General features: G+C 38.7%; 2 protein-coding genes across 4 annotated transcripts; one reads left to right on the top strand and one right to left on the bottom strand.

Annotated features, from left to right (window-relative positions):
• Positions 1-891: 891 nt before the first annotated feature.
• Positions 892-8,734, bottom strand: ctns (cystinosin, lysosomal cystine transporter). Its single transcript, XM_042006265.1, has 11 exons — positions 8,633-8,734; positions 7,407-7,487; positions 6,711-6,789; positions 6,477-6,567; positions 6,192-6,295; positions 5,691-5,828; positions 5,305-5,404; positions 4,824-4,943; positions 4,474-4,644; positions 3,036-3,153; positions 892-1,685 (listed from the first exon to the last, which is right to left on the bottom strand). Exons 2-11 carry the CDS (start codon positions 7,465-7,467, stop codon positions 1,537-1,539), a joined length of 1,131 nt encoding a protein of 376 aa, XP_041862199.1. The 5' UTR covers positions 7,468-7,487; positions 8,633-8,734; the 3' UTR covers positions 892-1,536.
• Positions 8,735-9,213: 479 nt separating this feature from the next.
• Positions 9,214-12,055, top strand: mrpl55 (mitochondrial ribosomal protein L55). Of its 3 annotated transcripts, none has more exons than XM_042006268.1 (3): positions 9,214-9,342; positions 10,160-10,379; positions 11,757-12,055. In XM_042006268.1, exons 2-3 carry the CDS (start codon positions 10,164-10,166, stop codon positions 11,901-11,903), a joined length of 363 nt encoding a protein of 120 aa, XP_041862202.1. In that variant the 5' UTR covers positions 9,214-9,342; positions 10,160-10,163; the 3' UTR covers positions 11,904-12,055. The 3 variants fall into 3 exon arrangements, with proteins under 3 accessions (XP_041862202.1, XP_041862201.1, XP_041862203.1); XM_042006267.1 differs by lacking the exon at positions 9,214-9,342 and adding an exon at positions 9,611-9,932; XM_042006269.1 differs by lacking the exon at positions 9,214-9,342 and adding an exon at positions 9,947-10,023.
• Positions 12,056-12,699: the final 644 nt, after the last annotated feature.

Below are 12,699 nucleotides of genomic sequence, written 5' to 3'. Positions count from 1 at the left end.
CTCTAATTTCCACTTTGTCAAAGACCCTGAAAGTCAGGCATTCATGAGAACTATAATTATCCTCTGGTCTAAACCTGATCAATAACGTGATTAAAAGATAGAAGCCACATGCTAATTAAACAGTTAAGGGGAGAGGATTCATTCATACTATGCAACCATGGTTTTGTAAGATAAATCAATGTGATCGTCACTAAATATGTCATTGACTAACGAAGACTTGGACAATTCTGATATTCAGGAATTTACATCTAATTGTTTTAGATTCTTTTATGTACTCTTGATTTGCCCCACTTATTTCTAGATATGAGTGCTACCTCATGCAAAATAGGATGGTTCCCATCTAATAAGACCAGGTTTCCCTCAGTTATGTAAATATAGTCCAGGATGTTTGCTGAACCAGTGGCTGAAGGATGGCATGAAGCTTAACATGTTAAATGTCCAGTTTCCTCTGTCTTGGATCTGGTACCTGTAGACCATGTCTGGAATACTTACATACATATATATCCTCCGTAATCTAGCCTCAAGACTTGTTCCAGCTGACTGTACATCCTGACTTTAGAATAACAATGCAGTAATGGCATCAGCTACTCCGTCAGCACAGCGAACTTGATGGATGCAAAAAGCTGCAGCTTCTGATCATGAATCATGTCCTCACGCTGATCTTCAGCCTCTTTGAATAATAATGTGATGGTACACTGAGGAAAAGAGTCAGAGGATGTAGAACAATGTAACATTTTATTAAAACAATCTTTAAACAACATTATTTTTACATGAACAAGATCAATATACATTTTTTTTTGCATTCAAAGAGAAATCAGAAGTAACAGGATATCGTACTGTGGAATTTCTGCTTAGTTCAGCATCAAGCAAACCAGCAGCACCTTTTTTAAGTAAGCTAAGGCACTGTAGTGATGTGCAAGAAAGATTTTTATTTTACACTTTTGGTCTAGGATCTTCATTGCAGGAAAAATAAGATGTGGGTGAGCGGACCCAGAACAAAGAAAGGAGGGTCGTGTTGTGTGTCATAATGTGACAATTAAGTTTCTTCTTGAAGACAAGTGCAGTTTAATTGTGGTGCATCATGGGTTGTCATCCCACTTTAATTTCAGAAGTTTTTGGAGACTACTGTTTCTTTTCCTGCCACAGATTTTCCTGCTTTTTCTTACCTTGTTTAACATGCAAACTAATCAGGATATTTAATCAAATGGCCAAAGCAGTCGGAAGATTCTAAAACAAATGATAATAACTTAGTGGTGATCATAAACACCATCAAATGTGATGTCGTATTCAATAAAAAGTGCATTTATTTGTTAGATTTTTGGGGTGGCCTCTATTAACCAAAACGGTGTAAGAAAAAAAGAAAAAAGAGCTTTTCCTGAGACAAATTTTGGGATGGGTGGGAAAGTCACTGAGCAGCTGAATCAAAATCAGTCATGCTAATCCCGTTTCCTGCTTTAACTTCAGACAGGATAGTCTCTTTATCAAAGGCACGTGCTGGTGGATCAGATATGCTCCACGTGTCAGTTCAGGTCAGCATTAGTTGTCCTGTTGCTCTGAAACGGCTTGATAGTGGGCCGGATGTCTATAGAGACAGTAGTGCTGAGCCATGAAGAGGATGTCGAACACCACAGAGAACAGACCCAAACCAAACTTAGTCGGATCACCAAAGACCAGCCTCCACTCATCTGTGGATGGACACACATCACAGTTAGTATTAATGTCACTACATTAGGACGATACCATAAAAAAAACAAAAAAAAAAAAAACAAAATCCCAATATTGATAACATAGTTCCATCCACTAAAGTAGAACCAGGTTACTTTTACCCTACTGATGATGTGTTGTTGCAATAATAATCCTGTTATAACAACAATTATCAGAACCTTGTGATGGAGACACAGATGAAACCACCTAACCTCTGCAATGCAGAACACTGTGCTGTTTGTCACAAACTTGTTGCACCGAAATCTAAAAAACCTCTCCAGAAATCAAGAAAAATCAGCATTAAAGAACCGGCATGAAAGAATAACTAGTTTTACACATCAATCGTTCAGCCAATCAGCAGTGTCCTTAACAAGGTTTTGTAACAGCTCCTGTATTGTTGGGACTATTTATTCGCAAACACGTAACAAGTCTTCTTAATAAGATGAACATCAGCACAGTCTTGGCTACTTCTGCTGTTGTCATTTAAACAACAGAGTTGAAGGGGCAACAGACGGAAATTCAGCATTTCTATATTAAAGAAATAAATAAATCGCTATGTGGAAAAACTATGACGTCATACACCATGTCTCTGTGCTGATCTCCAGCCCCGTGTTTACCAGCCGGTCCGGCTGCACGTTGATGTGACTCGCCTCCTCTCAGAGCCCTCGGCCCTCCCTTCCTATAAAAGGCTACAGCAAGTGGGAAACGGCAGGGTATATTTTCAAAGCTAAATGGCTGAGTGCGGAATGAAACGTTCACCAGAAAACAACCAGGATCCGACAATACCTCTAAAGAAACAACGGTTGTTGGGGAAGAAGTAGTCAAATAGAGAAAGGTACATAACCCAGAATAGCATCCAAAGAACAGAGCACTTTGAGAGCTAGAGGCTACTAGCTACTAGCTCTTTCTCATGGACAGGTAACAGGGCTGGGTCAGTATGAACCAAATCTTATATCTCGATATTTTTTAACTGAATCACGATATACAATATATATCTCGATATATATATTGTTTTGTCAAGTAACCAAAGAGACAGTTCTAATTTACAGCCTTCAGTGCTAAATACACTTTTATTAAGGATCAGCAGCACATGTGCATTAAAAAAGCTGACTGAAATTTTAAGTACCTTGCGGTGAAACAATTTAGCTTTTATAGCGTACATCCTTAAGTGAGAAGTATTGATGGCATTGTGCAACCTGACCCTGCAAGCTGAAAGATGCCAATTATTCTTTCCACACAAACAGCACTGCAAGGTTATCCAAACATCTTCACCTTGGAAGAGCTTTTTCTGAAACTAAAAACCAAATTATAAACCAAACTACAATATTTACCATTGTTGTACGACTGAATGATCATCTGTAGAATACTGAGGGTTCCACCGGTGAAGTCCAGCAGCACGTTTCCTATGCTCCATCCCTCTGTACTCTTTCTCTTGTAGTTCATGTAGGCCTGGAAACAACCAGCAGAAACATTTCACACACAATCTGCTAATTGGACTCATTTTCCTGAATATTTTCACTAAAACAAACTCAGATATACTGCAACGATGACCTCAACTATACACAGACTCTGTGAAGCTATTAAAGGAAACAAAAACCTGAGAAATATGAAGATATTTCTATTTTGAATAACAGAAAAGATCGTTTTTACTACAAGCTCAATTGCCAAAAAAGTTGGGACACTTAAAATGTAAATTAAAAGTAGAATACACTTATTTATAAATCCCAAAACACATATTTTAAAAAAAATTAAAATGATTCAAAATAAATAAAAGAAATGTACCAAATATCAAAAGTGAGATAATTTGATCTTTAATTTGATGTCAGTAACGTCTCAAAGTTTAGATGGGGCAACAAAAATCCGAAATAGTAAGTGGTCGCTCAAAGAAACAGCTGGAGGAACATGTCGCATCTAACCGGGTTAATTACCAACAGGTCACAAACATGAATGGTTGGAAAAACACACCTCAGAGAGGCAGAGTCTCCCAGAAGTAAAGATGGAGAGGTTCAGCAATCAGCAATGAATTCTGTCTACAAACTGAGCAGTAAATCCAGAAAAATCTCTCTCAGTGTAAAACTGGGAATGTTTTGAATATTCTATGATCTACAGAACATTATATCATCTTCAGCTTAATTTCTGTGCTGTGAACTCAGGCACAGCATTAAAAACAGACAGGATGCTGTGGAGCACTTTCAATATCCAAAATGGGCCATAAACAAAAGGAAAATAACAAGTAAAAAGAAAATAGAATAAACAAAAAGAAAGGAAGATGAAACACATGCCAACTGAAGACTCATTAACCATACCATACATCCGGGGAATAACGGAACCGATACAAAAGATCATGAAAAAACACGGAGTCAACGCAGCAGTAAAAAGAAGTGGGTTGGCAACTCAATAAACCGGGACAAGGGGCCGTACGTGCTCTCACATACCTGGGATTCCCTATTTCAGAGACCACCACACGGCAGTGGGGCATGGCCATCCCAGCAGATCTGAAAGGTTTGCTGGGACGGTCACACCTCCGGAAAACAGCTGTTAACACGTCAGCAACGCGTCAGGTATGTTACAACATCCTACTACCCTTGTCTGAATAGAACTGTTAAATTTCTCACTTTCAGAGTTTTGATATGGTGCATTACGAATAACATTTGAGATTTGCAGATCCCTGCATTCTGTTTTTATTTGCATGTTTCCAGTGTCCCAACCTTTTTGGAACTGAGGTTATCCATGTCTGCAGCCTTTTTAGCATCCTTCTGTACAGCTCACCTGTGGTATATATTTGATGAGTGTGACAGCGAGTTTAATGTAGGAGAAATAGTAGAGGTAATCCAACCAGGAGATTTGTTTGGCTACAGCAAGAAATAAACTGATCAAAGCAAATCCCCAGCCAATCAGCAACAAGATCAGGGCTGTCCATGAGACTTTCTGACCCCCCCTCTGGAACAGAAAGGACATAAAAATTTGTAATTCACCGTGGTTTTAATCATCCAACAATGTTTCAGGTCCAAACAGTGAGGGTATGACAGAAGTATGATACAACTATAATTCCTCCAAGTTCCTCCTGAAGCCTTCACCCTCCTCATTTATGTCAAAATCCCGACATCAGGGACACATACCTCATAGACAGCGGCCTGGATGATGTAGATGACACAGAGCAGGACAGCATGAAGACTAAAGAAAACATCGTTGGCATTGACAGGGTTAATTCCATTAGGGTTCCTTTTTAGAAACTCCTCCTACAGGAGAAAAACAACACACAGCAGCTTAACAAGCAGCAGGCAAAACAATCTACATATGCATCACTCAAACCTGCTGCAGCTCCAAACAAGGACAAGGTGAGCATGATGTTAGCCATCGAATCAAAAATCATACAGTTATAAAAATATGAATACGTCAAGAAAAGCACAGAACTATATTTGGTCATATTTTGATGCCTCCATTAAAATACATGTGACTGGAACTGTGCTTGACTCAGATCGGAGGCAGAGCCTTCATTTGTCAGGCTCCTCTGCTGAGAGGAGTCACCCCCTTCAACTCAGGAGGTAAGATTTAACATCATTAACCTTCTCAAAAAAACTAAAGCCTGGGTGAATTTACCTTTATATAAGGCACCCAGAACAAGCCTATGTTGAAGACACTGTAAGCGATGAAGCCCGTGAGGTTGAGAGCCAGGAAGTCAAAGTTCAGACCTACAACACTGAAGGCAGACATTAGTTTAAATGAGTCTTGAGTCCTCCTGACTGCCAGGTCACAAGGACACACTGTGACCCATACAGCACAGAGGTATCACCACAAATATATTCATAGGCCATTTCTAAATAGAACTGATTAAACTCAAACTATGGCACAAACTTCAATTTTAGTTTTGGCCTCACTTATTTACATACATATATATACATACATACGATATATCTGGTGTTTAGAGGTACTATTTAAGAAATGATCATGAGGTAAAAATACTGTGTGACCTTTTTGATCCCTACCTTTTCCTCCTCCAGTTTTCACAGACTTGTGGATAAAAAGACACTGACCAGGCCAGAAAATAAATCCAGCCTATCACCTGACTGATGACTGACAGGATGTTGCTGTGGATCACCATGAAGCGAATCCTAACAGACAAACTAAAGAAAGAAGCAGGATTATATAAAACACCAGACAGTGGATCAACTGGCTTCAACTCATTTTTGGCACAACACATGGTTTGGTTCTTGTCAGTGGTTATATGGTTAATCTAAACTCCAAAAAAAATGTCATTAGTTTGCAAATTCTGACAAGAGTTTGCGGGACAGATCGCACATTTTCACAGCTGCTCCCAGAGTTTCATGCTACATTGATATTTACACCCACTAAACTATACGTGTGAGGCCGCTGGTAACTCCAAGCAGCTTCCTGTAACTTCATCATGCTGGTTTGTTATTCCAGTGGGCCCAAAGCTGAATTTATGAAGCATTTATGATGTCAGCCCATGTTGCTTTTGAACGCACCTGCTGAGGTCTGTGTTGTTGCTAATCAGGAATGTGGTCACCTGACCAACATCGTGAGCCATCACAGTGAAATTAACCGATGTGGACTCCACTGGCAGCAACACCTGAAGAAATACAGGAAGTAACTCTGATAAACAAACTAAGAGGTTTAACAGAAATGTGGAGGAAATGGAGAGTGGAGCTGGTAAGCGAAGTCCATTAATACCTCATCTACAGAATCATTTCAGCCAGTGACAAAATCAGGGATGACTGAACATAAACTTATCAAGTTTGATTGCACGCTACCTCATCAGGTAGTGTTATTATACAGGAGTAGTTTGTCTTGGAGCTGTAGGTTACATTTATGTGAAACACTGCTGACTGGTTGACAGCTGAACTAGGGAAACACACAAACACACAAATTAGCATCCAAACACGGATTCTGACATAGGATGTAAACCAAAACATAAATAAATAAATAAAGAACATGGAGCCTTGTTTGGTCTTCTCTGGTGTGTTCAGGAGCATTTCTGTGATTACCTGGAAGTTAGAGTGATGACGGCATTCGAATTTTCCTGAAGTGTGACAGCATCAGGTGCAAGCAGAGACACAGTGGACTCTGAGGACGAAGGGATATGAATTATTAATACCAAACTAGTAGTATTAAAAGGTTTGCAAAGATTTAATTTTTCATTAAGACAGACAATCAGACATGAGATAATGTTATGAAAAAAGCTGAGGTTTCTGTCAGTTAAGATCCCCAAACCTCCTTCCTCATATCGGCAGCAGGAAGCCTCCTGCTGGGATGGAAAAACGCCGTATCAAACCATCCAGCTTTTCACCTGAACATCTCTAGTGTTGATGTGTGAAAACAACTCAAAATACTGGGAGGCCGACTGACTGCAGACTACGAAAGGAACAGAGTTTCAACTGGATTTAGCATCTCTTCTCCTCAGTTTTCCCACATTCACATTAGTAATGAACAATAAAGTATCTTTGGTTGTGTCCAGCCAGGAATTTTTGTTTTGATTTTGCTTAAAGTTTAAATGTTTCTCAGAAATGAAATGAAGAAAAAAATAGGTACAGTGTTATAAGAAAACAACCAATTCCTTCAGTGAGGAGATGGCATCTCACTTCACACAAATGGAGATCTCTCCCTGGTTATTCAGTGTTTATTTCTTTTGGTGAATTTATTACAAAGCCCCAATAAAAAGCCAGAATAAACTGAACAGTCACCAGAGATGTTGGTCAGCAACCACAAGGCCAGCAGCTGAGCAGGCAGCCACTTCATCGCCATCTCTGCAGAATGAGTGCAACCTGAAACCAAACAAAAGAAACGGAGCATGCCAGCATGAGAGCATCCTCACTTACATGAACCTACGACAGCATTCTGCAAACTGAGAAAGCCAACTTTCATTTCTTTATTTACTGTCAAGAAAACATAAAACAGTCCAATTTATTAAAACAAATATAGATTGTACAAAACTAAACAATATGTGTGCTACTCACTGGAAGTGGCACTGATGTGTCAACCAAATCATTTATTTTAAGTTATCATGTATTTTTATGCTGCAACTAAATAATGCAACTAACTAAAACAAAACTAAAAGGGTTAAACATGACAACTCCACCTACATCATCTACACTTTTATTTTAAATCATCAGCTACCTAGTTTCAGATAGCACCATTATGTCATCACTTTTAATCTCAACAATATGCATTTTAGCAGAAATACTTCTAACATTTAGATGTAGAAACCAAGGCCTGATCCATTTTTTTAGTTCTTACAACAATGTGAACACTTAGAGACAACAAAACCATAAAATTAAGATTTCAGTCAGAAAATGAATCACACATGGATAACATCTGTAGAAACGCTCTGAATAGTCCTGTGAGACCAGAACACCATAGCATCACTAGATCTATAGATACAGGCTCTGGGCTGCACCTGTGTGGTGAATATTAATTAACTGAATGAAGAAGGTGAGAAATGACTGTAGCGTGATAAGCTGAGATTCCCTTCCCCCTGTGGTTGTAGGTCGTTTTCATCCTTTAATCCAAAACGGTACTAAGAAAGCATAAAGAAATGCACAATGTTGAGCTGAGTGGTTACTGAAGAGAGAACGAGGAAGCGAAATAATCAGGAAATAATCATTACATGCATCAACAGTTACAGCAACACGCTCAACACGTAAGTTCTTTCTGGTTGATAACTTTTAGATCGTGTACCACAGTGTACATATACAATTTACAATTTTATCAAACATACTAAGTATGAAGCTGAAACAGTTTTTGGTTGCGGTCAGACCCTCGGCTGCAGGTGGTGACTATTTTAATTAAACACACTGATTCAGTCAGAATAACAAGATGACAAGCTAATAATACCACTAGACACAGAAAGTCGCAAACAGGGCGACCATTTGCGGAAATATTCGGGTCAGAAAAAGCGGGTTTGATTTACCTGATGTGTGACTTCAGCTACAGGTCACGAGATGGTTTCTTTTTATATTCTTTCTTCGTTTCTTCCTCGTCCAGTACTTCTTCCTCTTTATTGCGTCTAGTGGAGTTGGCATCTGTATAGTTACATTAGCGCCATCTTGTGGTTGTAATTCCACATGACCAGTTCATCTCATCTGAACAGTGAAACACTAAATCTACGTTTTATTTGTCTCACTTATTTACAGGAACTTCAAATCTACATTTGCTCGGATAATTTTTTTAAACCTCGTATATGTTATTAAAACACACCAATCAAATAATCCAAGCAGAATCCAACATAATATTTTAATAATAATTTAATTTCCTTTCATTTCTTTTAGTTGACTGAAAGTTTTTAAATACACGTTTTAGTCCATTTTAACAGCGGCACAGGTTCATAACAGTACAGTCATATAATTTTTACAGCTCAAAAAGGGTGCAATACCATGTTTACCATATTGAACCATGTTGTTTGTAACAACTGTAGGTGAAAGAGGCCCTTTACACTCTCCATGTAAGAATATATGATATAACTGGTCATTCATTCGTGGTTCTCTTTCTTTCTCAGCAGGTATCCTGGTCTAGAGTTGTGGTGCTCCTTGATATATATTTCATATTGTCATTCTCAGAGCTGATCAAGACAGCCGCCCTTCACTAGTCTGTTGCTGCTGGAAGTTTTTTTCCTCTTAAAATGTGAGTTTTCCTCTCCACTGTCACCTAGTGACATTCAAGATTACTGCAGTGCTGTGAACATCCATACCTCTCTTAACTTTACTCACAATAATGCATGCTGGCTACATCAGCAGATCAGTTCCGTGGCTAGATAAAAATCCAAAATTTTAAACAGTCCGTTGTACAGTTTGATGAGTAAATTAATAATGAGAAACCTTACAAACGGGGCGCTCCATCCAATGCAAGCCCTGATCTCAGACATGTCGGAACCAATGTGAGGCTTCTTCTGTTTCAGTACGACCTTTCATTGGTGACCGCCTGCGTCGGTCGACCTTATTTATTATTTTAACTTCACGCTAGCCATCCCGTTAGAGCACGCACAGCTAGTGGTACCTGGTGTGACCAAGTCAGCCTACCTCAACTCTAATTTTAGGAAACATTCAAAACAAATCCTCCTCCCACATCTTTTCCTTCTATCCAGTGTCGCGCGGACTTGTAACTCCTAACCTAGGACACAGCAGCACTCAGCTGTAAGTTAGCAGTCTGGCGTGGTCCGCGATGGCTAATATACTTCTGAAGAATTTGTATATTCCTATTGGTCTGGTCACACGGTAAGAAATACTTTCTCCTCGAGATCAGTTCTAGCGACTTGTACAGAGCTTTGCAGCGCTGAAAAAGGCTTTACATACAGTTCATTAGCAGGTAGCACTCGTTAGCTAAGTTGTGGTGCCTTGACGGATAATGTACCTGTCATATAAGCCACGCTTTCATTCGAATGAACTGTGGTGCATTCTACAAACTAACTTTTGTGTTTATATGTTTGTCTGTATGTGAACAGATGTATGTACCCCGCGTTGTCACGCGCAGGTTTCCAGTTGGTGTCACCACTCGGCCAGGCTGCACTCCTCCACTCTCAAACCGCTCAGTTTAACTCCAACAAGACGTCAGTGGTCCGCTGTGGTCGGCAGAAATATGAGAGAATGTACCCCGTGATGCTGGTCCGTCCTGATGGCTCTACAATTAACATCAGATACAAGGAGCCCAGGCGCATCCTCCTGGTTGGTATACTACACTGGCTTGTAAAAGTTAAACTTAAAGAATGTTTTGGAATACATAAATGTAAAAATTGTGACTTCTGAGCTTTATATATACATTTTTAAGTTGCAGCAAACTGCATAAATGTAAAACTTGATATTGTGATGTGTACAGTCAACATTCACATCTACATTTGTGGGGTTTTGTCTCAGCTCCTCTCCACCAGTTATCCATCATCAGCATTGTTTACTCTGACAGGCTGTAGCATGGTGTTATTCTGTACTCTGTATTCTGTAAGAATATGTTTCAAATGAGTCTATCATGACAGCTTTAATTAGCAGTGTGGATGTGTTTTGGTTTCACACAGAGGATTGAAAAGCACTAAGCTACACTAGTTTGCTGTCTGAATCTTGTTGATTAAGCAGCACTGAAGTCTTGACTGATCAGCTGCTATGACAACAGATAATTTCCGCTCTACCACTTCCAGCCTCAGCTGTACATCACATCTTATATCCACAGAACGCAGCCCGGTTTCTAACAAATGTCAAAACTGTCTAGTCCTATAACAGCTGATCTGCCTTACTGCACAACTTTAATGGGTGAATATCAAGAACTGCAAGGTTTATCTGCTGCGTGAAGAAATCGAAACCATAATCCACTAATATTTTTTCCCATCATTTTCTAAATTTTATTGCCAACAACAAAGTGACTTGCAAATGAATGTGTCAACAGGTTAGGGTGTATGGGATTATCTGTCTATAGTCCACAGGGATGCAGGAATTAGTTTGTGGAAATCACAGATTTCTCTGAGTTAAGAACGGCAGAAAAGACTGATAAACTGATATGGCATATATTTGAGCAAATCCACAAATGGAGGGAGTGAAAGCAGCAAACAAGTTGTCAGAAAAGAGCATGAAGAAGCAACTCGTACCATCATGCTCACTCGCACACAAGGAGTAAACCCTACCAGAAAAAATTTGCTGCTGTGTTCGTAACTTGTCTCACTCACTGATCTAGAGAGTTTCCTGGGGGGCTGAGTGGAAAATATTTGCAAGAAATCAAAGTGAATGCTGCAGACATTTCTATTTGCACATGCCACCATTCTGTAACATATCCTGAACATTTCAGTTCTCTAGTGGATGTGTAAAAGAGTTACCTATTAGAGTGGTGCATCAAATCTTCCAATCAGTGAATAAAAATAAGTCACTGAATTTGATGTTTTGGGCATCTTGCTCTCAGCTATGGTTTTGTGCTTTATTTCTTAAACAAGGAAATGTGTAGGGAGGTGACCTAGATCTTTATTTGAATACTTTTTTTTTTTTTTTTTTTTTTTGCATATCATAATCAGTCTGTAATTTCAGCTTTTAAACTGATGTGCACTGCTTTGTGTGTTTTGACAGATGCCAGTAAACCTCTCCACTCTGTCTGAAGAGGAACAACGAATTCGACAGAAGAAGAGAGAAATAAAGAAAACTAAAAAACAGACTATAGAGCATTATGAGGATGATTTCAAAGTGGACACCTACAATCACTTATGGAAGAAATAGCTTATTTATATATGAATTTCAAATGTAAAACAAACATTTTAGAAACAAACTTAAGCTTCTGTCTTCTCATACAGCATCGTAAAAACTATATACATGTATGTAAATATGAAACAAAGCAAAAAATAAAGGTGATTTTTATAGTGTGGGTGCCAGATTGCCATCTGAAACAGGCTCATTTTTACATTAAAGTTACTTTCCTGGCAATGAAATAAACTACTTACTTTTAAGTTGTGGATGTGTTTATGGCCGAACTTTGCTGCCTTCAAGTTGTCTGGTGAATTTACCGTGCATGTGATGTGGCCATTCAACTGAGCTAAAACGTTAACTCCTACTGTCTAAAATGCAAACATATGTTGGCTTGACTCCAGATAGACTGAAAACTGCTTATCTACTGGTTGACCAACTGAAACTGACATACTTGACTACTGACGATGGAAATACAAGTATTCTGGTTACAGAAGCATAATTTAAGGTTGAAGAAAAGATTACATTGATGCACACTTCATAACTGTCTATGAATACAAAATAACAGCTGAAATGAATTATTTGTACTAGACATGCATGGTATTATTGGTATCGGCTGATATTGGCTTCAAAATTAAATATCTGATATCGGCTTTCTACTGATATAAGTAACTCATAAAAAAACAGGCACTGGGAGAACATAATCCAAATCTGTTTTAAGTAGGCTTGGATGCTCATATCTTACTTTTTTTTGTTTAAGAACAATTGTCATTATTAAATTTGACATTTTATACATAATATGGGGTTAAATATTTTTTCCTATTTTGCACAA

The sequence above is a fragment of the Melanotaenia boesemani genome, chromosome 14 (genome assembly GCF_017639745.1).
Source record: "Melanotaenia boesemani isolate fMelBoe1 chromosome 14, fMelBoe1.pri, whole genome shotgun sequence".
NCBI classification, from domain to species: Eukaryota; Metazoa; Chordata; class Actinopteri; order Atheriniformes; family Melanotaeniidae; genus Melanotaenia; species Melanotaenia boesemani.
This window is presented reverse-complemented; position numbering and strand designations above follow the sequence as displayed.

Coding starts and splice junctions, on each gene's coding strand:
- ctns (XM_042006265.1), bottom strand. CDS start 7,467: ATGGCGATGAAGTGGCTGCCTGCTCAGCTGCTGGCCTTGTGGTTGCTG. Junction 5,405..5,690: donor GAAAACTGGAGGAGGAAAAG/GTAGGGATCAAA, acceptor GTCTGCCTTCAG/TGTTGTAGGTCTGAACTTTG. Junction 3,154..4,473: donor TCATCAAATATATACCACAG/GTGAGCTGTACA, acceptor GGTTGTTTCCAG/GCCTACATGAACTACAAGAG.
- mrpl55 (XM_042006267.1), top strand. CDS start 9,880: ATGGCTAATATACTTCTGAAGAATTTGTATATTCCTATTGGTCTGGTC. Junction 9,933..10,159: donor CCTATTGGTCTGGTCACACG/GTAAGAAATACT, acceptor GTATGTGAACAG/ATGTATGTACCCCGCGTTGT. Junction 10,380..11,756: donor AGCCCAGGCGCATCCTCCTG/GTTGGTATACTA, acceptor GTGTTTTGACAG/ATGCCAGTAAACCTCTCCAC.